The sequence below is a fragment of the Chionomys nivalis genome, chromosome 16 (genome assembly GCF_950005125.1).
Source record: "Chionomys nivalis chromosome 16, mChiNiv1.1, whole genome shotgun sequence".
Taxonomy (NCBI): domain Eukaryota; kingdom Metazoa; phylum Chordata; class Mammalia; order Rodentia; family Cricetidae; genus Chionomys; species Chionomys nivalis.
The window spans coordinates 4,201,659-4,225,539 of NC_080101.1; the positions used below are offsets into that span (position 1 = coordinate 4,201,659).

General features: G+C 42.9%; 1 protein-coding gene across 5 annotated transcripts in view; it reads right to left on the bottom strand.

Moving 5' to 3' along the window:
- Nucleotides 1-23,881, bottom strand: part of Runx1t1 (RUNX1 partner transcriptional co-repressor 1) — a 142,537-nt gene that overhangs the window by 115,716 nt on the left and 2,940 nt on the right. Inside the window, exon 1 of one of the 5 annotated variants that reach the window (XM_057790529.1) lies at nucleotides 18,440-18,561. The exons of 2 other annotated variants lie outside the window; for them this stretch is intronic. Coding sequence is in view for 1 of the 3 variants with exons in the window: in XM_057790530.1 (XP_057646513.1) it covers nucleotides 18,712-18,775 (64 nt within the window). In the remaining 2 variants the exon portion in view is untranslated. Of the gene's footprint in view, nucleotides 1-18,439; nucleotides 18,615-18,711; nucleotides 18,836-23,881 lie in introns of those variants that run through there. 2 more of the 5 variants (XM_057790530.1, XM_057790533.1) reach the window with 2 other exon arrangements.

Sequence of the window (23,881 nt, forward strand, 5' to 3'; positions counted from 1 at the left end):
TACCTGTTCCGCAGTAAAGTTTCTATCACACATCCATGACAGAAAAATTTCAAAATTTCCCTATTTCCCTTTATCTTTAATAATTTCTTTGTTCAACCTCAGCCCTCAAATACACAAAACCTCTTCATGTGGTGGGGGCAGGGAGCACACACATCTACTAAGGAAAGTTTGAAAGCTGAGCTCCAGTAAGGGTAGAATGCCTCGAACAATTTGTAGCTCTACAAGAGTGTTATTAAAAAGGCTCAACGTGCTGTATTACCATGGAAATTGTGGAAAACATACATTCCCAAACAAATATTACTTTTTCTCAATGGTATGAAGTAATGAAAAGCACATGTTTAAATCTGCGATGTGTGCAGTAGTTCAAGCTGCAGCTAATAGAAAATACAGAAAGTGAACTCTGCTATATAAAGGATTCTTGTTACAGAAATATAATGTGAAAACCAGATGCAGACAGAAAACCTTAATCACAGATGGGAATGTAATCACTGGCATACAGAATACGTTTTTGATCAATCTTAACCATATGCTCAATGTATTTATTTTCTAAGGAATGCAATAACTTCAGAGAACCTTCTATTTGAATTCAGTTAACCTCATATTTATAATGCTTTTATCTTAGTCCCCATCCCTTCAGTGTGTACACTGAGCGAAGGTTTTAAAAGGAAGAGCTGCTGGCCTTGGCAAATCACTCTTGTATCAGTTTATCTTTCAAAAATTTAATAGGATGTAAAGACTACACATATCCAAATCAGCCTCCGAAGAGATGAAGTGCAGCTGCCCGATACAGTACTGCTCAGTCACTGCCTAAACACGTGCTCGGGAGTCTTCCATCCACATCTGAGGAAGCTTTTCTTTGAGAAAATAATATATAATTAATCAAAGAAGCGAATATTTACACATACTTCTTTTATCTATCAACCTTGATTGACAGAACGCTAACTTCTCTTGACTGAAAACATCTTCTAGAATAAAGAGCATACATTTATATATATATATATATATATAAAAACACAGTTGACTTTTGGTTTATGAAAGCAACCTACTGAAAGAAGACCTGACCTTACTGGATCCTCACATCTAACAATGCTTGGTGTTCTCCTTGGGAGGTACTCTTGCCATGCCCCTCAATCTGAAGAAGATGGCAGAACTCAGTGGCTCAACCTAGACCACAGACTACTCAACCTCTAGCAGGATGCAACTGGACACTGCGTTTCGTGGTGTCCCACGTCACAGGTCATGGGAACTGCATTTCAGTATCCTAGTTCCACAAGCTGCCTTGAGCCTCCATGACAAGTGCTCATGCATAGTCTCCCTCTTACTAGTAACTACCCACCTCCTAATCCACTCTCAGACACACAGCCCTCAGCCCTCATCCTTACCTAATCAACCAAGACCCACAACGACAGTTTTCAGCCTGCTCTCCAGCAGTGGCTTCAGCTCATCCCTCTTGTCTTCCTGCCTCCAGACATACACTCCATCCCTTCCTTCCAGCTTGGTCTCCTTCCCTCAAGGCTCTGCTCACTGACGGGGGCAGATCTCACTCCAGTACTCATCTCCTCCAAATGAAGTCTGAAGCCATTGGAGATTTGCTGCCCCTACCTCTCCCATCGTGGTAATATGGTTTCCTAATTGTCGTTGTTGTACCTGACACTACAGGACACGTTCCACTGGGTTCTTGATTATGCCTTGCTCCCCATTCCAAAGTTCTGAGAGGATTCCTACCTGCGTTTCTTGTCGCCCAGTCTTCAATATTTTACATTGCATATGGAACATAAAAAAAAATCCAGAATAAAAAATAAACAAATGAACCCATCTAATGAAGTTCCCTACTGACCCAATTCATTGCTTAAGATATTATGAATCTTTTCCTGGACAGTTATTGATCAAGTGACCTTTCTGTGTTTGTGAGATTGCGCTAGGACTGTCATCTCTATCAGACTTGGGTACCTTCTTCTTACTAGATGCCATGTGCTTGTGCCTATTCCCATGAGTGCTATACAGTCAGGGTCCAAGATAAGAATTACTCAGACTGTTAAGGCCATCACTGACTCCAACCCAGAACAGAACTCAGTTAGTGACAATTGAAACTCAGGGCCATACAGTCTGTGATGCTGTGTCTTAATAGATTGAGAGATATCTAGAACATTCCCTTACCTTCTCTGTTTCATGACAGTGATATAAACATCCTCCTACCTCCCCAACATGCTCTCATCACTGTGATTATTTTGCTTTATCATGGACCTGCAAGAGTAGCTGGTCTCCTCTGCCCTAAAACCTCTAAAACAGTAAGCCAAAATATATCTTACCTACTGCGGGACAACGCTCTTGTACACTGTAAAGATTTGTCACTTGTATTAGTTTAATACTGATTGGGCAGTAGCCAGGCAGGAAGTTTAGGTGGGGTGACCAGAATAGGAGAATTCCGAGAAAAGAAAAGGCTCAGTCTGCAGTCATCACCCAGATGCAAGAGGAAGCAAGATGAGAATGCCTCCCTGATAAAAGGTACCAAGCCACGTGGCTAACACAGACAAGAATTATGGGTTAATGGAAGATGTAAGAAGTGGTTAATAAGAAGCCTGAGCTACTAGACCAACCAGTTTATAATTAATGTAGACCTCTGTGTGTTTCTTTGGGACAGAAACTCTGTCAACAAATGGTGCCAATGTGGACAAATGCATCCATATAAAACCTGAGAGAACTTGGGAAGTAATTCAATACACACACACACACACACACACACACACAGTAAGCACAGTTTCTTGGTAGCAGCATTTTCTCGAGTGGGCTATTTGCTAGAGGCAAGCATGTCACGTTTAAGAGAGGATTCCTGACTTAGTTTTAGCTGCAAAAATGTTGCAGCTCTTTTAAGAGGCCCCGCCACCAAACACTTAAATGATGTTGATGAATAGCCAACAACATGCTTCTTGGTAGTAGCAGGGACCTTGAAACTCCATACAGTTGTGGCAATAAATACGGGTCACACCAGTATCTCTACCATGAAGTTAGACTCTCAGAAAACTAAGGAATGGGGTGGATCCATCTGAAAAAGTCATGGCTTTAATCCTAGCCATACTGTTTAGCAAATTAAAGACTCATGTGGTCAGAAAAAGAGAGATATACAGTAAAGACAGATTCGGATAAAAAAAAAAAACCTTTAAGTGGTTTATAGTGTGTTTAAAAATATATGTAGGCTTGAAAAAGAAGAGAAAAGGGATAAACTCTTTTTAAAAAAGAGAGAGTAGTTGGGTGTGGTGGCACACACCTTTAATCCCAGCACTTGGGAGGCACAGGGAGGCAAATCTCTGTGGGGTCAAAAATAGCCTGGTCTACAGAGTGAGTTCTAGGACAGCCAAAGATACACAGAGAAACCCTGTCTCAAAAAAAAAAAAACAAAAATTAAAAATAAAAATAAAACAGAGTTTAAAATAAAGTCATATAAAGATGGAGACTATACAAAGAATCTGGATACTGTATGTTATTGTGCTCCCTTTGAATTGGTTGGTGGCTGAGGAAGGAGCAACAGTTGCTAACAGACATTTGATTATGACTGCTGCTGGATTAGTCCAACATAGATATGTTGGAAATGACTTGACTTCAATTTTAAGTCAAAAGATATGCTGCTTGGGAAAAGAGGTTTTGCTTTTGTTTCCACAGGAAATGAGAGGTTGTGGATTCATTCTGGGTTAAGAAAAATCATGTTTGATCAAAGAAGACCCCCTGTAAAAAACCTCTGATAGGAGCAGACGGCCCAGATGATCCAACATTTCAGAGGACCTCTGTTGGAATTTCCTCTGAGTTCTACATCTAGAACAACCTCAAGACTTCTGGCTGAGATAATCAAACCTCATAGAATATTCTAGTCAGGACTTGACCATAATCCTAAATTTTCTTTAGGTCCCCATAAGATCATCAGCACCCCTAAGCAACAGGAAGTCACTTGGAAAACTATGCCCACATTCCCAAGAAATGAATTATGGATGTTTGTCTCTGTTTAGAGTGTTGGTTACAAGTTGTTATGAATTAATGGTCAGGAAACAAGCTAAACAAAGAAGATTAGATTCAGAGTCCTTGTTTTGAAAAGAAAAAAGGGGAGGAAGAACTGTGGGACAATGGTCTTGTACTCTGTAAAGATTTGTCACTTGTATTGATTTAATAAAATGCTGATTGACCTGCAGCTAGGCAAGGGGGGGTGACCAGAACTGGAGAATTCTGGGAAGAAGAAAGGTTCAGTCTACAGTAGTCACCCAGACACAGCGGAAGCAAGATGAGAATGCCTTGCTTATAAAAAGGTACCAAGCCACCTGCTAACACAGATAGGAATTATGGGTTAATATAAGATGTAAGAATTAATTAATAAGAAGCATGAAATAATAGACCAACCAGTTTATAATTAATGTAGACCTCTGTGTGTTTCTTTGGGACTTAACAGCTGGGGGACCAGGCAGAGCAGAAGCCTCTGTCAACATTTACCTGCTTTAAGTTGCTTCTCCTGGCTGTTTGTCACCGTAACAAAAGAGTAGCCCAAAGTGAAAGGCATAGACTTACTGCAGCAAGCTTTAGGCATAAGTCTCTCAGTTGAGTTTTTTTTTTTTTTTTGAGACAGGGTTTCTCTGTAGCTTTTGGTTCCTGTCCTGGAACTAGCTCTTGTAGACCAGGCCTGCCTCTGCCTCCCGAGGGCTGGGATTAAAGGCGTGTGCCACCACCACCCTGCTCAGTTGAGTTTGTTAAGAAAAAGATCTCATCAGATCTTTATGACTTCATACCTTACATTGGTACAGCACACTCATCTCAAGAATGGTATATACATTATGAGTATGGTCAGTTGCTTTTCCAGGCAAAAGGAAAGGGGAGGGGTCGACACTGGCAAGATGTCTCATCTCATCCTTGCAGTGCCATTCCCTGCCCTCAAGACTTTGCATACACAGACACATGACCAGATTCTAACATCACCCCAGGAATGGTTTCCAAGCCACGGGAATTCGTCTCGCCCCACCATTTCCATCATTCTAACATTGGTTGCTGTCTTCATTGCATTGATCACGGTATGGACACATCTTACTGTCTTTTTATGAACCGTCTCCCTCTTATTGATTTGCACGTTATCCTATCCCCCATACAAGCCTTTACACTTAGCGCACAGTGGTAATCCAGAAAGAGCCAAGCTAAGGTAGTATCACAGCAGCCCAATTCAGCTCTTGGGATTTTCACAAACCTTTATTGGTCATGTGATCTTTCTGTGATCTTCCAATCGCCATAATGCTCTACCTTTATCAGGCTTGGCCACATACTTCCTGCCAGACACTATAAGAGCCCTATCCCACCTGTACGCTCAGAATTCAGCACGATGGTTCTGACCATTAAAACAGAAGCAAAGGCCTTTCTTCAAACTGACCTGCTAAAATCACACTTCTTCTTTCTGAAAGTTACTACTGTACTAACGATAGAATTAGCACCATTACCATCAGTTAACCAATTAAACCGCAGCAGCTATTAGGATGCAGGTAAATACTTTGAAATAACAAAGAAAACAATGCTGTTAATGAATGCATTGTGATTTCTTTTCTCTCCTGTAATTTCATCTGCGAAAGACCGTCTCTAGAGCATAAAAGAAGAGAGAAACAATTATTCTCAAAGACTGGTTTCTTCAAATAAAGGTACCTTTTCCAGGCTGGCAACTTTCACATAAAAGAAAAAGGAGAGTCTGGAAGCTTCTGCACCTGGCACTGATGGTACCTCTGTCGAGATTCTACAACCTCCTGGCTGCAAGCATGGCCTCGACACAGGTACCCCTCATTATCTTTTCTAACAAAATCCTAAATCTCTCTCTACCCTCATTCCCTTTTGCTTTCTGTCTCAGAAACTTGCAAATGTGGGGTATATTTAAACCCTAACCAGTAACTTTTCCAAAAGTAATGAAAAGTCTTGTTGGTATAATTCTCACCAGCAGTCTGTATGCCTTCCCCTATTTACCAGGCTGTTTCTAACTGGTGAGTTTAAAAGACCTCCAGGAGAGTGGTAATAAGCCCTGGGACAGTGATGATGTCTTAAAACAAGAAATCAGAACTTAGCCGGGCGGTGGTGGCGCACGCCTTTAATCCCAGCACTCGGGAGGCAGAGGCAGGCGGATCTCTGTGAGTTCGAGACCAGCCTGGTCTACAAGAGCTAGTTCAAGGACAGGCTCCAAAACCACAGAGAAACCCTGTCTCGAAAAACCAAAAAAAAAAAAAAAAAAAAGAAAGAAATCAGAACTTGTCTGTCCATCATCACACGATAAAGGGTCATGGGAGGATGACCCAGTGAGGTTGCTCCCATCTGGGTGGATCTGACAGCAGAGAGAAGAGAACTGTCACTCCGCTGGCTTTCTCCTTTGGCATTTATATCAGTTTAGGACCTGGGCCCATGGTATGTTACTGTTTATTCCTGCAGGTCTTCCTTCCTCAATTAGCCCTCTCTGGAAAAGAAAATCCTCACAGATATGCCCAAAAGTCTGCTTCATTAATGCACTAGGCATCTCTTAATCCACTCAGGCTGACAGAATTAAGCATCCCAGGGGGTGTTGTACTTTTAGGCACTGTTACAATATACAAGCCAAAATACAGTTGCAATAAATTGAGCATTTAAAGAGAGAACACAATAAAAAAAGGGGGGGGGGGGCGGGAACCAAGGTGGAAAGAGATGGAGCAAGCAAACAAAAGATATGCTGTTGAAACCAAAGTTTGCTCTTCAGTTTTAGCTATTAAATGTTTCCAGAGAACTTTAAGTAAATAACTTAAGCTCAATGTGTGAATTTTTTCACTATATAACAAAGTATCAAAAAGACCCCAGCTGTTCCATCCATACTCCTACACTGAAGGAGCCTAGAAAGCAGCTCAATCTGTCAGGAGAGAAGTCATAGACTAGAAAGCCTCAGCAAAGGCTGAGGAGATGGTAAAGTGAACCTAATCTCCTCCCTCAGAAAGCACCCAAGAGGGCCAGGTACAAATACACAGAGTCACCAGGGCCTTAGAAAAGGCAGAAAGAGAAAGGCCGAGCTTCAGCCAGGCACACGCCCCTATTCCCAAAGCCAAGCTGGGCCATTCAGTGTTTCCCAAATGAAGGCATGACCACAAAGAGAAGACACATTGGCAGCTGCTGGAAAAGGGGACTGACAAGTACAAAGTTGGAAAGCCCAGACCAGCAGCCACATGACATGTTCATGGTGTGCAGCTCATTCTCGTCAGCCTTCCCATGTCCTTTGAGGCCATACTATTATGGTCTGGATGAGAACTGCTTCTTAAGGGAAAGAAAGTAACAAAACCCTTGTGAGCCAGGCCTCCTCTCTGGATCACTCAACTGCTCTGGCAGGGACGGGAAAATCACCTTCCCATAATGGGCAACTTCCTTGGCCAGGGAGCCTCAGGCTCACACTGCAGCCCCTTATTCTGTCACAAACCATATACCACAAGCTTGGCACCTAAGCACCTGCTTCTTAGACCAAGAATGCCTGGACCTCCCTTTCTGAAAGCAACAATGCTGTCAGCTTCTTGCACATCTGCCACAACTGGAATTACATGCAATTTCTGAGCGTATGTAGCAAGCACATTCATTCTTATGCTCCTTGCCCTTTTCATTTAACAATGTATCTCAAAAATGATTCTTTACCAATAACATAATTTGGTCTTTTAAAACAGAATTGTTTTTGAGTTCAAGGTCAATCTGGTCTACAGAATGAGTTCCAGTACAGCCAGATATATATATATATATATATATATATATATATATATATATATATATATATATATATATAGAGAGAGAGAGAGAGAGAGAGAGAAAGAACAAAAAAAGGGTTGTTTCATGGTGAAATTTTGTGGGGTATTTTAACTGTGAAAATTAATTTTTATCAAGCATAATTAATAATTAAATAAAAATTCATCAGAAGCCAATTCTGATAGATCTGATTAAAGCCCAAAAGTAAAGATAAACAGGGATTTTTAATATTAAGTGACTTTACAAAAAGCAAAGCAAAGTCTTGGCATGATGTGGTATTTTGTGAAGGAAAAAAAGGGTTTATTATCTCACACAATGCATATGTATGAAGTGCAGTGTTACAGGTCCCTTTCCACTCAGGATGGTCTTAAACATGATTAGAAAAATTCCAAATTTTTGAAATAATTGTGGCACTCATAGGTCCAGTTAGGAAAATGGTATCCCTCTTACAAGACCAGCAGTGTGGCTTTAGCATGTATACGTTTTATTAAAAATACAGCCAATTAAAAATTTGAAATGCAGCATGATAAAAATATGTATTTCTCAATTTACTGTACTGTATAAATACAAATATCAAAGGAAGAAACAACAAGGGAAAGCATGTGATATATATAAGCGCAGACTGATGACCAGACCAAATGATGATGATAATAATAATAATAATAATAATAATAATAATAACAAAATCCTCAGAAAGTACCCTAAAACTCCTGTGTTCTATGATCGATAGCCAGTAGCCATACGGCTGGTGTATTGGGACTGCAGAACTGACGTGTTTGCTAAGTTACACTTTACTGACAAGTTACATGACAGCTTTTCAGGCCCTGGCAGCCATGCCGATTGGGAAGAAAAGGCTGGATAAAAACCACTGTCCAAATACAATGCACCTTATTGGGATAATTCACGGCAACTACCTGCATGTCTCAAGCTTTATGAAACAATATGATCTTACGAGTTTTATTCTGAAAGTTCTATTCACGGAAAGGGTTTGTGACTGACTTCTTTGAGACAGGTTATGTGTGCTGGGCTCACAAGACTGAGCCACCATGTCAGGCTCATACACCGCTTTAATGTTGATGCTGTGTCTTTTGACACAAAAAATGGGGAAATTACGCAAAGTGATTTCATAACAACTGTGTAATGTTTATTACTGTCTTTCAGCATATCAAAAAAAAAAAAACTACTGTACCTTTCCGAGGCCTCCATTTTAAAATAAAAACCATGGTTACCCATATGATACTATACTACTTCTACTATCTGCTAATTGTAAGACTGTAAAAACATTAATTTCTATTCTAGCAACAATATTTAGCCCATATTTATTCTTGCTTAAAGAAGATTTAAAAAGCATTATTGCACAAAAATATATTTGTTCTACTTACAATCCAGAGCACATTAGAGATGGAGCTAGGTTCAAAGACCTCATGGGTAAACTATTCTTTCCTTGCTCCCAAAACCACAGAGCCTGGAATCTGATGAGTGTCTGTTTCCAAGGATAGTCCCTGCTCCCATCAACGGCCGGTCAACTTCACCCTGACCTTTCTACTGTCTCACCGCTATGCAAGCTAAAAGAAGTTTTACACACTACCTTGCAACCAAATCTCAATGTTTACAATACATAAACATAAAAACCAGAGGTGGTGTTTGCAGACTGGGGGACTAAGGCCTAGAGCTCACCAGGCCTGAGCACTTCCTACTCTTCCACATATCCAGAGGGTATCTCCAGATGGATAGGTCGGTCACAACCATCTGAAAGAATTTCAGGGAGCCAAATCCATGAGGAGAGAGACAGGTCCCAAAGAGGTCAGAATAGACTCGTGTAACCACGCCTACCACTTGGTAGTGCTGTCCCTGACCCCACAGGTAGCTGAAGCCTTGAGAATCCTGTGGGCTAAAGTACCTAAATGACCATGTCTGAGGCTGGAACTCTATGAGTCTGCAGCAGAACAGGGAGGCACAGAGCAGGGGGGCTTCTCTTTAAAGAAACCCAAAGTAATTCCCAAGTTCTGGCAGGCTATGTGCACTGGACAGTTATTCTGCTTGTTACCCTCCCCCTCTATGGATTCTCCCTAATAAATCCATGCTCCGATTATTTTTTCTTGGCAATGTCTCCTGCATTTCCCATCCTAGTAACCCAATCACAGCTACCCTTCTGCAGTACCTACAATTTAAACTGCTAAAACAAGAGAGTGGAGACGGAGCTCACTGGGAGAATGCTGGCCTAGTATGCACAAACCCCTGGATTCAGCCGGGTGGTGGTGGCGCACGCCTTTAATCCCAGCACTCGGGAGGCAGAGGCAGGCGGATCTCTGTGAGTTCGAGACCAGCCTGGTCTACAAGAGCTAGTTCCAGGACAGGCTCCAAAACCACAGAGAAACCCTGTCTCGAAAACCCAAAAAAAAAAAAAAAAAAAAAAAAAAAAAAAAAAAAAAAAAAAAAAAACCCTGGATTCAATCCCCAGCCTAGAAAGCAAAGCAAAGAGTCACAGTAAATGAACTGGTACAAGCACACTGCTTGGTCTTGGCCTTCACGCCCTTCCTACTTTCTACTGCATGAGACCCATCAGAACAGAGCCATCTCCAGAGGAACAGCTTCCATGAGACTCATGATCTCCCCTGCAATATCTTTTCTTCATTGCTTTTAGATTCACTTCATGATAGTGTCTGTTGTACAAAAGACGTTCAACTAGAAAAAAAAACTCATTTATTATAAAATTGTAACTATTCTGGCTTTATGGTAGGGAAGGGATGCACGACCCCAAACCCAAGCAGGGACTCTCCATGCTACTTCCCAAAGAAGAAGTTGTCCAAGTCAAGTGTTTTATCTGCAGGCTATAAATGTCTTTTGCTCTTACTCTGCACTCTTTACCACAAGGCCTTTAGTGTATCCATTGGCTAGGGTGTTTCCTACCTCCTCCCCCTCTCTCCCCAGTACTCTAGCCTTGTACAGACCTACTGACCGATATCAACAACCAGGTCCTAAATCCTCCTTCCTGTCTCTAGAGAAGTTTAGATGCCATCTTGCTAATGAGACTGGAGGAAGATGGCTCAGCAGTTAAGACCACTTCGTGCTCTTCCAGAGAACCAGAACTTGGCTCCTAATACCCACATCGGGTTTGCTTACAACTACTTGTAACTCCAGCCCCAAGGGATCCAAAACCCCTTTTTGACCTCTGTGGGTACACAGACACTTGCAGCATACACACACAGACACATGCACAGAGAGACAGACAAATAGACAGAAAGGCAGACAGACAGACACAAAGAAAAAGAGAGAGAGAATAAAAACAAACCCCACTTATCGCGCCATTTACTTAGTCATCGGGTATACTGTTGTAACTACCAAAACTGTTCCAAACAGGTGTGCTACTCAGGGGTGCCCGCACCCACCACCTGCCTTAGCTCTCTTCCCAGCAGCCTGCCTCACACTCGGAACGAATTACCTGTTGACTTTAGATTTCTTTGCAGGAATATATGCTTCATTTTTCACTGGTCAGGCTAGAAAGTGTTTCTACCAGGGTTACACAGCTAGTACGTGACTCCTGAGAGAGCCACCGCGGGTTTCACGGGGCCGCCTCTCTCCTCTCTTGCCGCTCCTCACTTCCATTCTCTCTAGTATCTTCTGCCTACTCCCCTGTGGCCAACTGACCGCTTAACTGGGACTGTCAATCAATGGACACTCATCACATTTCTTTTCCCATTCCACCTTCACTGACCGCCCCCCTCCCCCACCTCACCCCGCTTAAACCAAAGAATACAAAGTCACTGCCTATATACAGCTAGCCATGAGAGGTTAGGTGTGGATCTCCTTTCCAAATAATTCCAGCTAGAAATGAGAACGCCAAGGTGAGAGGGTGAGCCAACTGGGTCTGGGGGAGTATACAGGACAGTACCTGACACATCCTGGGAGCTACAGAATTGTAATAATTCTAATAATAAATGCCCCAGCCCCACTGCTATCTGCCATCCTTCCCTGTTGTGTTTGCTCATCACAGTGTGTATAATGTATGTGTGGACTTGGAAAATAAACTAGCATCCTTTTAGAATCGACCACACCTTCCTCTATCTTGTGACCAGGGAAAGGGATGGAGAATGTCCACATGGACTAACCAACCAGGCCGACTAACAAACTTCCTCAGACTACACCTAAAGCACAGCTAGCACCGAGTACCAGGCGGAAAGTGATCTGAATATTCTCTGCAGGACGCCATCTCCCTGGCATCATTAGGGGTGCAGGTCCTCTTGGGGATCATCATCTGTCTACTTGTCTACAGCATTAGGATCCAATCCTCATCAGAAGTCCTCTAACAGGTCCAGCAAGAGAGTCCCACCAAAGACAGCCCACGACTGCCTCCACCTGGCCACGCAGCTCTCCTTCCTTTCCTGTCATCCTTGTATCTCCAGCTCTTCAACTTCTTTGCAATCTTCCTTGACATCTCTTGGGAATATTTTATCTAATACATCTTAGATACTATACAACCCAATGGACGCAAGCTGTAATGAAGAACTCTCTAAGTCTCTACTTATAAACATTTTCCTTTATGGCAAAGAATTTCCATTTAGCTTCACATTGAACTTTGAACATAAGTTTAAAAAGATATTCTGTGACCTATGAAGTGAGTGGTTCCCATGGCTTCCGTCTCTAATGAAGATTGAAAATTGGCACTATTCTCAAGCCCTGCCAGCCAAAGAACTCCTTAGCAAATAGCAAAGGTTTCCTGGATGACAATAAAGTGTTCATCTTGATCAAACCAAACACACGCAATCACTCCTACTTGTCAAAGAAATCCAGCCCTGCTTCATGGGGCGATTTCAGAAATCGGGAAACTGAAGACAAACTTCCGGTGTCTGTATGTTAGTCTCTATTGATTTTACAAACAAGAAACAAATACAAAGCCAAGGTGCTGATGGCAACAACTAAATTTCTAAATATTGGTCAAGTTCTCATGTTTCTTTTAAGTCTTGATTTTGGTCACATATCAATGAACTGTTCATTTAAATGAGTTGGTATCAGTTCTGGCCCACAATGCTATTTAAAGAGGGCATGTTCTACATCTCCCAGGTGTCTTCAGACTTTGAAACTATGGGTGACAGTGAATGTTCACTAACGACTCCCAATCTCCACTCCCTCTCCCTCTCTCCCACAGCCTGGCACGAGGCCAGAGTCTTGCCCAGTGACTCTGAAGGAATAGCATAAAACCTATCTCCCTTTAACAGAAGTCCCTTCTTACAGCCTAAACAGATCCGCTCTCCCATCGCTGCCCATGAAAGACATGAGCAGTGGCTAACACTTCACACAGTCACCTAAGGTTCAGGATGGCTCTTCCCAGTGCCTTTTATCCTCATACAGAGGGGTGGAGACCCAGTAAAGCCCTACTGTAACCTAGCAACATGAAGATAAACATCGTCCCCCAAACTCATTGTCAACAATACACACTATGCTTGTAAGAAAATCCCCAAGTCCATTCCTGTTATCTATTAGACATTCACATAGGGGACACTCTCATCTTACCTCTGAGGAACTCACCTGAAAACTGAGAGATAACTTAAGCTACCCAAGAAGCCGGTGAGTGAACTGGAAGGGCATCACACTTTACCTCTCGGGACAGTACATATCCAGACCAGGCCTTCTTTCTATAACGTGGAGCCATAGCCCATATATCCAGTTACAATCTAAACTTCTCTAGAGTAAGAGATGCTACAAAATCCTTTTCTCCTAGCTGGGTGTGGCATATGCCTGAAGCCAATCCCAAATCTTAAGAAGCTAAGGCAGCAAGAACTGAGTTTCAGGCCAACCTAGGCTACATATACATCAGCCTGAGCTCCAGAAAGGGCTGCCTTACCCAGAAAACAACAACAAAAAGCAACTCCCCCTTCCTCTCAACTGTCAGATAAAAAAACATCTTATGACGACAGAACAAGAGATCAAGATATACAACAGTCCACTTGCGTGGGAAAAGCCTGGGGACACTGGGTAAAAATCTGTCCCAGGATGCTAGATGAATCAGAAAAGGGACTGGATCATCAGTTTATGGGCTCAGTGCAGGATGAACTCCTCGGGGGTGGATGACTGACATCAGACTTAGGAAGATGGAGATAGACACACTGATACATATTAGGGAGTATCCAGGGATATGCTAGTCCAGCTGCCCTGCAGAGCATGACTCAAAGGTGGATTAAGTAAAGACACAGGGATTCAGAGAATAAGTCCTAAGTATGAGAACTCAGGCACAAAGTAGGTCAGTTTGGGAAAGACAAGGAACCTCAGTTTTAAAAATTGTTAAAGCTGAGCATAGTACAGTATGCCTTTAATCTAAACCCATGGGAGGCAGAGGCAGGCAGATCTCTGTGAGTTCAAGACCAGCCTGGTCTACAGAGTGAGTTCCAGTACAGCCAGGGATACATAGTGAGACCCTGACTAAGAAAACACTAAATAAATAATTAGATAATTGAAGTCAGTGAAACTTTGGTCAAATGTAAAGCCAGGCTAGCAGCTGTGGCTAGTCTGAGCCATGGGTTGGAGTTCCTGACAGGATGAGAGTGGGATGTCAGTTCATCGTTCCCTTCAAGACGACCAAGATCACAACAAGCGAGTCTCTAGTGGCTGCTGATTATTTGCCTTTCCCCGAAGACAACTTTGTGGCAGTCCCTGGAACCCCAGAGCACACTCGGAAGTTGTCTTTACCCCAGATATTAGAAGATGAATGAGACCAGTCCATCACTTTCCCCAAGGCACTGCCAGTGTTTAGAGGGGGGAGACCCACTGGGAACTTACATTCCTGTCCTTCACATCCCTCTTGCACAGCATGGCCATTCTAAACGCCTTCTCCGTTCACACTAACAGTGATTTGTCTGGAGACTGTGGTCAATACAACATCTACAGAAGCTAATGACTATTGTTCCTTCATGAGCTATGAGTTATAGTACACAAGATGTCACAGGTTGAAACTACAATGTAGGTATTCCACATCTGGTCTGTGCAATGCCAGGGGTACAGGGATGCACTGTAGAACTTTACCTGGGGTTCTGATATAAGAGATTGGACATTACACCGTAATTCTGAAGACCCAGGAAACTTGTCTTTCCTGGGGCACATAAAATATGATGGCTTCAGCACTGACCATCCTAAGTGATGGGGCTGTGTTTGTGAATAGGATTTTTGAATGATACGTGATTTAGCTTCCTCTCTCCTCTCTCTCTGTCTCTCTGTCTGTCTGTCTGTCTGTCTCCCCCACCCCTCTTTCTCTCTCTCTGGGGAGAGGGTTTGTGAGACAGTTACCTGTAGCTCAGGCTAGCCTCAAACTTGCTATGTAGCCCAGGATGACTTTGAACTCTTTATCCTTCTCCTTCCCCCTCCCAAGTGCTGAGATTATAGGTGTAAGCCACCACGGCTCCGGCTCTTTCTTGAAAGTGGCAAAATACATACACCAAAGAATACACCCAGACGATACCAAACTTACTTAACGACATGCCAGAACGCCAGAGTACCGGACTGTTCATTGTGTTTTGGGTTGGCAAAAACACTCCTTTAGAGCGGTATTGTTTGTCTGATTGCATATGCATAATCGTTCATCCAATAACACATCCAGTTGTCTTCTTCAACCACTTCTCATTGCAAAGAGAAACACTACATTTATAAATCAACACGTCCCTGTGTCATCATCAGTATCTGTTCTCCCCTTTCTTCTTTCCTGAGCTCTTCTGAGTTTACCTGTGAAGAATGTATCTACCAACTCAAGTGTGAAGCCACAAGCGCCACAGCTAATTGAGCCTGGGCAGTGATCAGGGCTCACCCTGGACAAATGACTTTAGCCACAAGTCAAACCAAGTGCAATCAATGATTGAATCAATAGCCGACCTATGTACACATCTGCTTACTACCGTACATTTCTGTGCCTGTGTTCCATGTAATGTCACCACTCACATTCTTATTATATGGATGAAGAATTTTTCATTATCATTATTTTAAATACATTCTGGAGGTTTTCTTAATTAATACCAGATGAGTTAAAGAACACGTCTTTCCTAGAAATGTCACCAGTAAAATGCATCCAATTTTTCCTCTAATGTGGGCCATAAAACTTATTTGATTAGCAGGACTGTAGCGGCCAAAGCCTTTGTATGCAGGCACTCAAGCATAATTTAATCATTTTATTTAAGCATGAAAAAAAAGTATTTGAAAGCCCTGTTAGGTAAAATATCCCTGATTAGTTTAAACTTACATTTGAAGGTGTATTAAAGGTGAAAACATTACAGACTGCTCAGTATGCAGCGGAATCACGTTAACCGCCTCACGGGAGTCGCCAGTCAGTTAAAAACTGTGGTGTTAGAGAACGCCATGGAGAGTATCTCATTTTTAATAAACATATTTTACAAGCTTGTTTAAAGATAAATTTTGTTTTGTGCAATGCGTCTTTATAGTAGCAGGACTTCCACCTATGGAAACCTCTTTTCCTAGCCAAACGCGATGAGTCGTTAATTGCTAATACCATTTATCTGCCGAGGGAAAGGCAGAGCAAATGGAAGTGCAGCTAGGCAGGGGACTGTCAGAATAGAAAATTGTTTTTTTTTTTTTTTAATTTTAATTTTTTTTTTTGTTGTTTTGTTTTTAAATAACCCACTCGCATTAACAAAAGGCTGCAGTGGCTTCCAAATTATAGGTTGTTATTTTTAGTGGAAGTAGCTCAATATTCATATTGGAGCAGATGCAGCAGTTCAACAAAACGGCTCTTCAAATCCTGCACAAATTGAAAACAGGGAAACTGATTGCATTTTCTCTTATCACTTTCCTTTTCTGAACTGACACTTTTAGCCTTCTGGAAATTTACACATGGCTTTCATCTCCACGACACCTGCTGATCAAATGGAAACCTAACATTTTCATGGAAATGGTCTAAAAGAGAGTTCCCCCCGCTAAAACACTGCCAAGGGCGCTGTTCCCTGCTTGGGGGCAGAAGTCACCGTGTGCTCTGTATAAGTCGTGGTCACCCGGCTTTTTAAAAGCTATGCTCAGTCTCTGTGGCTTCATCCCATATCTACTTTTGATGTGGTTCAAATTTCTTGGACTCAGTGTCTACCTAATACTTAATTTGATTGTGTATTATATGTATGGTGTGTAAAATGCCAAGTGTGTAAATGCCAGATGACATAAGAAGGCAGCAAATTATATTTTGTCAACATCTGCTTGGAATCCATATATATATATATATATATATATATATATATATATATATATATCCATATCACTGTCTATGCACACACCTGAGCCTGAGGGAGTCACATCCCAGCAGTTTCCTGTTTCACCCACCAAAAGAAACTGCAGGAGAAGTCAGAGTCAGGCCCTGTATCTGGAGAAACTGTAAACAGTGCTTTTCTAAGACGCAGACTTAGCTGTGAACCCTGGACTGGAACACAATGGCTATCACCCAATCACAAGCCGGTCACTACTGTAATTATTTCCAGGGAGGGTAAATGGGAATCTTGTAAAATACTCAAGATTGCTGACTAGCTTGCTTCCCCAGATGTTCAAATAAACATACGTTTCTACATCATATTCAATTCTTGGGAAATGACTGATATTCCCAAGACATGTTATCTGACAGTTCCTTAACCAAAAATGCTCTGCTCCTTCTGAGGGAGGGCAGGTTGGCCTTCCCCTTCTGGCTGGCTGATAAGGTAACCTGAAGGCAGAGAGGACACGCAGTAATCTGTGTGCCACTCTGACCAGTTGGTCTGTGCATTTCAATGTTTTGCCCTGCTCACTGAGGCAACAGTAAACCTGAAATGTCAATATGTTCAGTCAATGGAAGTAAAATAATGGGACTTATTGTCTTCCCCAATCGATCTGCCACTGTCAACAAGGAAACATGCCTCTCTGGCTTTAAACAAATTTTAATTAGGCTTTTAGTTACTAGTTCATATCTAGGTACCTATAAAAACACCTATCTCAACTGTGTGTAGGAGGCAAAAGCAATCATTTTGCCCACTTTTATTCATTTTTAAAAACCTCCTAAAGTTTATATGATTTTTTTTTTTAAAAAAATGTAATTCATGAGTCAAGTGACAATTTGCCCCCCCCCCCCCCGCACACACTGATTTCAAGCAAAAGATGTCATGGTTCAAATACAAAATATAATCTCTCTGTTACACCTAGAGTGATGCTCAACCTTCGAGCCAGAGCTGCACCACAATCTACCATCCTCCTCCTTCCATATTAAAAGTGATCTCCAAAGGCTTTTCACACCCCTTCCAGGACCAAAGCACCAATTCATCACCTGCTCAAAACAAGCCACTCGAAACCAAATACAGATGAACCATCCCCAAAGCCCCTGCCCTTCCCTCTCTACATCAACCCTAAGGAGAAAAGGTGAGAAGGCACCTTCAAAATAAGGCAGGTGCAGAAGTCTGGAAAAGCAAGCATGCATTGGGAAAAAAAACATTGCAAGTCGTTCAAATCGCACCTAAGTTCCCTAGTCCTTCCTTCTTTTACCAAGAGAGACCCTGTCACCTCAAAATCAAAATAAAATAGAGCTAATCAAGTTGGTAAGAGTTCTTCCTCTCTCTTCTACATCTGAGGGTTCCATCGTCCGATCGACAAATAATCTATTGTTCCCCCTTTATCGAGGCTCTTTAAACCTATTCAGGTTGGCAACACTAAACCCAATTAAAGATAAGGCCCTCCGTAATCTCACCTCCGTGAGTCCCCCGTCTTGATAGCTGAGGTGATGGGAGATAGCGTGGAGGCCAGGGCCGCTGCCTCCTCCTCACCCCCGCACAACAAAAGGCAGATCCTCTCCCTCTCCCTCTGTAATCTTTAAATGTAAATTCCCTCTGGTAGCTAAGAGGAGCACCCGATAACAGGTTACATCTTCACTTCCCTGGCTCTTATCTGCTCCAGATCGTTGGGGGGCCGCCCCCACGCAGCGCCCCGCCCCGCCGCCCCCAGCCCGGCCGCGGAGATTACCTTCCGGCGGCGAGCGCGCGAGGCGGCCGGCCGCGCGGCCCCCACACCGCCGTTTTGTATTCATTAAACACACATCGGAGCTTATCAGAAGTAAAGGGCTGGTCGGGATGGCACATTGTGTGTGAGTGAGTGTGTGCGCGCGGGAGGGAGAGGAGAGGAGCCAACGTGCATCAGGGTGATTACAATATCAGCAGGGCCCAGATGGAGGCAGGAAAATAAACAGAGGGTGCGCGCGAGACGGAGGGGGAGCGGGAGGAAAAGTGGGAGAGAGAGGGAAGAGAGGGAGGGAAGAGATGCTGGCAGGAGGGGAGACAGAGATGAGATTCAGGGGCGGGACCGGCCTGGGATGGGGTCGGAGCATGAGGACAGCTACCCAGAGAGGCTGGGAGGTGGTGGCAATCAGGGCTGCCGGGTAACCCGCGCCCCCGAATCAGCCCCACCTCCTAAATACTTGGATTCGCCAGCCCTGTGGCTCCACTAACCTTAGAGGTCTGTCAAGGTCAACGGGATCAAGAGCTCTCTGGGTGGTTTTGACAGGGACACCTTCACCACCTCACTTCTATCCAAAGACACTTAATTTGCAAAACAAATCTACTGTGCCCACACAACAGTTTTGCAGTCTGCCAGGGCGAGGTCCTGTGGGAGCTTCCTCTGTTGACCCTCAGATACTAAAACCCAGCCCCCACTCACCCCCCCACACACACAGATACAGGGAGATACAAAAAGAGTCTCACCACCACCACCACTCCCCCCAATACACACACACCTCCCCTTTAAAGCTTTGAGTGTGTCCAGGCTGAAGATTCAGGGCAGCCAGCATCGTTGTGATTAGGAGGATCACTTGTGATTGGTGGCTACAGGTGACTCAGACACCTGCTCCACCTCCAGAAGTCCTGTTGGGGTAGGAGCTTCTTTCTGTGTACCTCTGAGAGTCTGGGAGGTGGGAATTCGAAATTGAGGCAATCAATCTTTACCCACCCACCCAGAGCCTGAGAATCAATCAGAACAAGCAGGGGCCCGGTACTCTGTCAGCCGACCAGAGTTCAACCTTCTTGGCCCCAGCAGGGTCAGGAGGGGGATACACCTGAGTAGTCCCTAGGGAGCTCCTTTTCACTTTTAAATGCACCCATCAGACAATCTGAACGCCTGATCAGATCCTTAATGGAAGGCAGACACACAGCAAAGGAGGTCTTCTCAATGGGGGAGGGGGAGTGCTGTGCTGTGGTGTGTTTCTAGGCGCTGAAGCTTGGTTAAGCCTTTCCTGAACTATGGAGAGTGAGATCAATAAACCACACACTGGCATGGCCCCCACTGCAGCCACAACTGCTGGGCAACTTGGGGCCATCAGATAGCCTGTACCAGGGAAGTCAGTAGAAGGCGACATCACGGGGCTAAGAGCTTGAGACGGAAGAGGCAGAGACAGACTTTAGCAGGGGCTTTGTTTCATCAAGTGCCTTCCAGATCACCTAGCCTAGAACAACAAAACTGGTCTTCTGTGAAATGGATGCCCTCCACACATACACACGCTCATGCCCCCAGCCCAAGGAAAGAATCAAGGGAAATTCGATAGGTAACACCAAATAAAGAAAGCTGAGCAGTGTAGTGGGGGGAGGGGATGTGTGAAAATCTCGTCATAGAATGAATGCCAGATAAAAGGGGTGCTGCTACAATCCCCCAGTAATCCAATAATGCGGAAAGCCTCTCAGTATCACTGCACAAGAACCAGGTACTATTTCTCCATAAATCTTCAGAAAGGGACCAGGTTCAGGAGTTAGGGAAGGGTGCTGGGGCAGGAAGTAAACCACTTGGCAGTGAGCTCTGCACGGGTGGAAATCTGTCATCCCTGCATGTTTTCAAGTGAATAATAGATCTCCAGAATATCCCTTTAGCTCTTGTAAAAGGTGTCCTTTCACCTCTTCTCTCCCGGTGACAGAAAGCTGCATTTCCAGAAGCCAGCAGCAGTCCCTGTAGTTAGATCAGTCTGGGCACAGGCTGTGTATAAACACCTTAAAATCCAATGCAACTCAGGGAAGGGGGGGGATACAACATACAGATGCTCACTGATCCCCCCTCCCCGTTAAATTCTCTGTTACAATGTGCTAACCAAGATGCACTTGGTGCATATACACAGAAATGTCATAATGAAACCCCTTATCTTGTGCAATTAATACATACATACAAATGAAAAAAGCTCTGATACCACCTTTAACCTCAGAACAGACATGGATTTCTCTAAAAGGTATTCCAGAGACTAGGCACAAGGAAAACACTAGAGTAGCTAATGCATTGATGTTCTTGTTTTGTGGAAGTACAGTGTTACTATTCTGTGTGCTGACTTCGGGCTCCACTCTGCTTCCAAAGCTTTCAATTAAACACACACACACACACACACACACACAGAGAGAGAGAGAGAGAGAGAGAGAGAGAGAGAGAGAGAGAGAGAGAGAGAGAAACATACACACACAAGCTCAGTATGGTGACCTCTCCCCTCCCCTGTAATCTCAACACTCAGCACATTGATGTAGGAGTATCACTGTGAGTTCCAGGCCAGCCTGAGCTCTAGAGTAAATTCTAGGCCAGCCTGGCTACAGAATGAGATCCTGTCTCAAGAAAATCAAAATTAAAAACCAAAGCAATATAGTAATCAAGAATTATTATCGTGGGCTGAGTAACCACCAGAAAGTGGTACCTATAATGACAGACAACTTAGCAACCAAGCTGGATCAAAATTTTAATTTCAATGAGTCCTTTTCTTAATAATAGGTTACCTTCTTGTAAAAGCAAGGAGTCCATCTGCCCCAGGCAGATAAGTTTTGAAACATTAATTCAGATAAAAATCTAGCATTTTCTTTCTTTCTTTGAGTATGTGAAGTCTAGTGTGCTATAATGTGAGAATTCCAACATATGACCATTATGGCATAATATCTCATTGCTCAGCTTGTCATTATTTCATTTGTAATTCTTATGTTAATTATGTTCATAATTACTATAAACAGATGTGGGAGGCATTCGTGTGACCTTCCATTGAAGGATGCATTCCTCAGTCATTTCACTTTAATTTCTCATGGATGTGAAGCTGAAAATGCAGAAAAGGGGGAAAAAAGCTTTCTAATTTTTTTTTTTAAAAATTCTTTTCATGCATAAGTTAACCCAAGACCTTCCTTCATCTGCAATTCAGAATACGGAACCATTGCTGGCATCTAAGCTCCCTGCACATTTCCAAGCTGCTGAGCCCACTGCTGCTCACTAACTTCTAACTATGGATGCCAAACAAAGGCCACCACCCATGTCCGAGTTGCCGTCTTTATTGTCTTTTAATATCAAAGGTTAATGCAGCAGAATTATGCTCCAGAACCAAGTGCGTGGCAGCTACAGAGCGATTTCTTTCCTCATAACTCAGCCGTCTTCCTCTTTACATAAAACACATTTACAATAAAATCAGTATGGATTTCATTAGCTGAAAACCTCCTTGAATTTCATTTCTTTTTGGTCTTAATCTATAATTAGTGGGGACAGACAGGTGCAAACCCTTCTCTTCTACAGATGGCTACTGGGAATGGTGCAGGCTACTTCCTTCTATTTAGACAGCGCAGAGATAACCCGCTCTGTCTTATCGCTTACAATTACCTCCATTAAACTGAACTAATGTTTGCTTTAATAAAATGTTCACTGTTCTTTAAACATTATTTAGGAACTCTTATATTAATGGCTGTAGAAAGGTGAACTCGGAAGGTGTCTCTGTAGGTAGTAATAGTAGCTTACTCTGGATAAAATCTCCCCTTTGATGGACAGTAGTCTGGGCTTCACAAAGGTTTCTGTAGTTGGTTTAACATTTATTGGTTGGTTTATACAAAGGGGGTCAAATACAATTCTGTAGAGGTCATATAGGTAACAACTACAATTTAACAAGCAAAATGAGTGGAGAAACAGCACCCCCCCCCCCCCACACACACACATAGTTTGGAAGTTTGAAATGTTTGTCTATGGTCTTGGGGACTTTGAGTTGGTACTGAAGTCCATAACTATTAAAATGCTGGACTGCTGTCAACCGATACCCTGTTAGCCTAACTGCATGCATGCACTCAACTTTTAGCAGATTGTTCTCAAAGCCTTCTTCCAAAGCACATTTAAAAATTTTAACTGAATCTAAATGACTTTTGTAAGCTCGTGGCTTAAATGACCCCACCTCATAATAAATAACTTTACAAATCAAAAACTGAGTTTGTCCTGCTTTTGCTATCAATAATGACCAAAGATCACCATATGATGAATAAGGTATCCATATAATAAAGAACCTTTAGACGGCCAAACATCAACAAATAAATAGCCTTTCGCACTGACATAACTTACAGTAATAGACTCCAGCAAAATGCAACCGACTTGGGTTTTCACATGCAAATTGTGCAGGTGCCAATTTTTCAGACTGCTTGGCTGTGTTGCCTGCATAAAACCTCAGTGCAGAAGGCTTTGCATTCAGGGCCTGTCAGCTGATGTTCATATCAAAGAAGTGAGAAACAGGATTTGACAGTGAAGAATGTCCTAAACTGAGGACCACTGACCAGCATTCTTAATGGAAGCATTGCTTTCTCGTGATCCCCTTTCAATGTTTAAAAAAAGAGAAGGGGGTGGGGAGATAAGCCTCTATTTTACAATAAAATAAATTATAACGGCACCTGACATTTGTGAGGGTCTTTACAATTTTTAGGGTTTACCCAAAAATATTTAGGCTGACACCTCGATGGGAAATCTCATTGCTGATGCTAACATCAAGGGCAATGCTTAAGAAGGATTGGGTATTACAAAGCTGTAGTCCAGAGCTCAGAGGTTGCTGTCCTGCTATTTCCAGGAACTTGCCATTTAATAGTGCAGCTTCCACTGTGCTGAAAGCAGAATCCTTCTTATTAGGAAGGTCCTTTCAGAGACCATTTTAAAAACCGAGTCTTTATTAGCAGGTCCTGGTGGTGAAACAGACCTAGTCAACAAAGAAAAATATCTCAGAGGCTTCTGGTCTGCTTGGAGTTGTCCAAATACTGGAGGAAAAAAAAAATCCAGGTGCTCTCACTGCTGCTTTTATCAGATGAGAACCAGACACCGGCAAAATCGCAGGCTGAAATTCTCCCACACAATACCTAGTTTTTCAAATAAAGGGGATGCCATCTACACAGTTTGT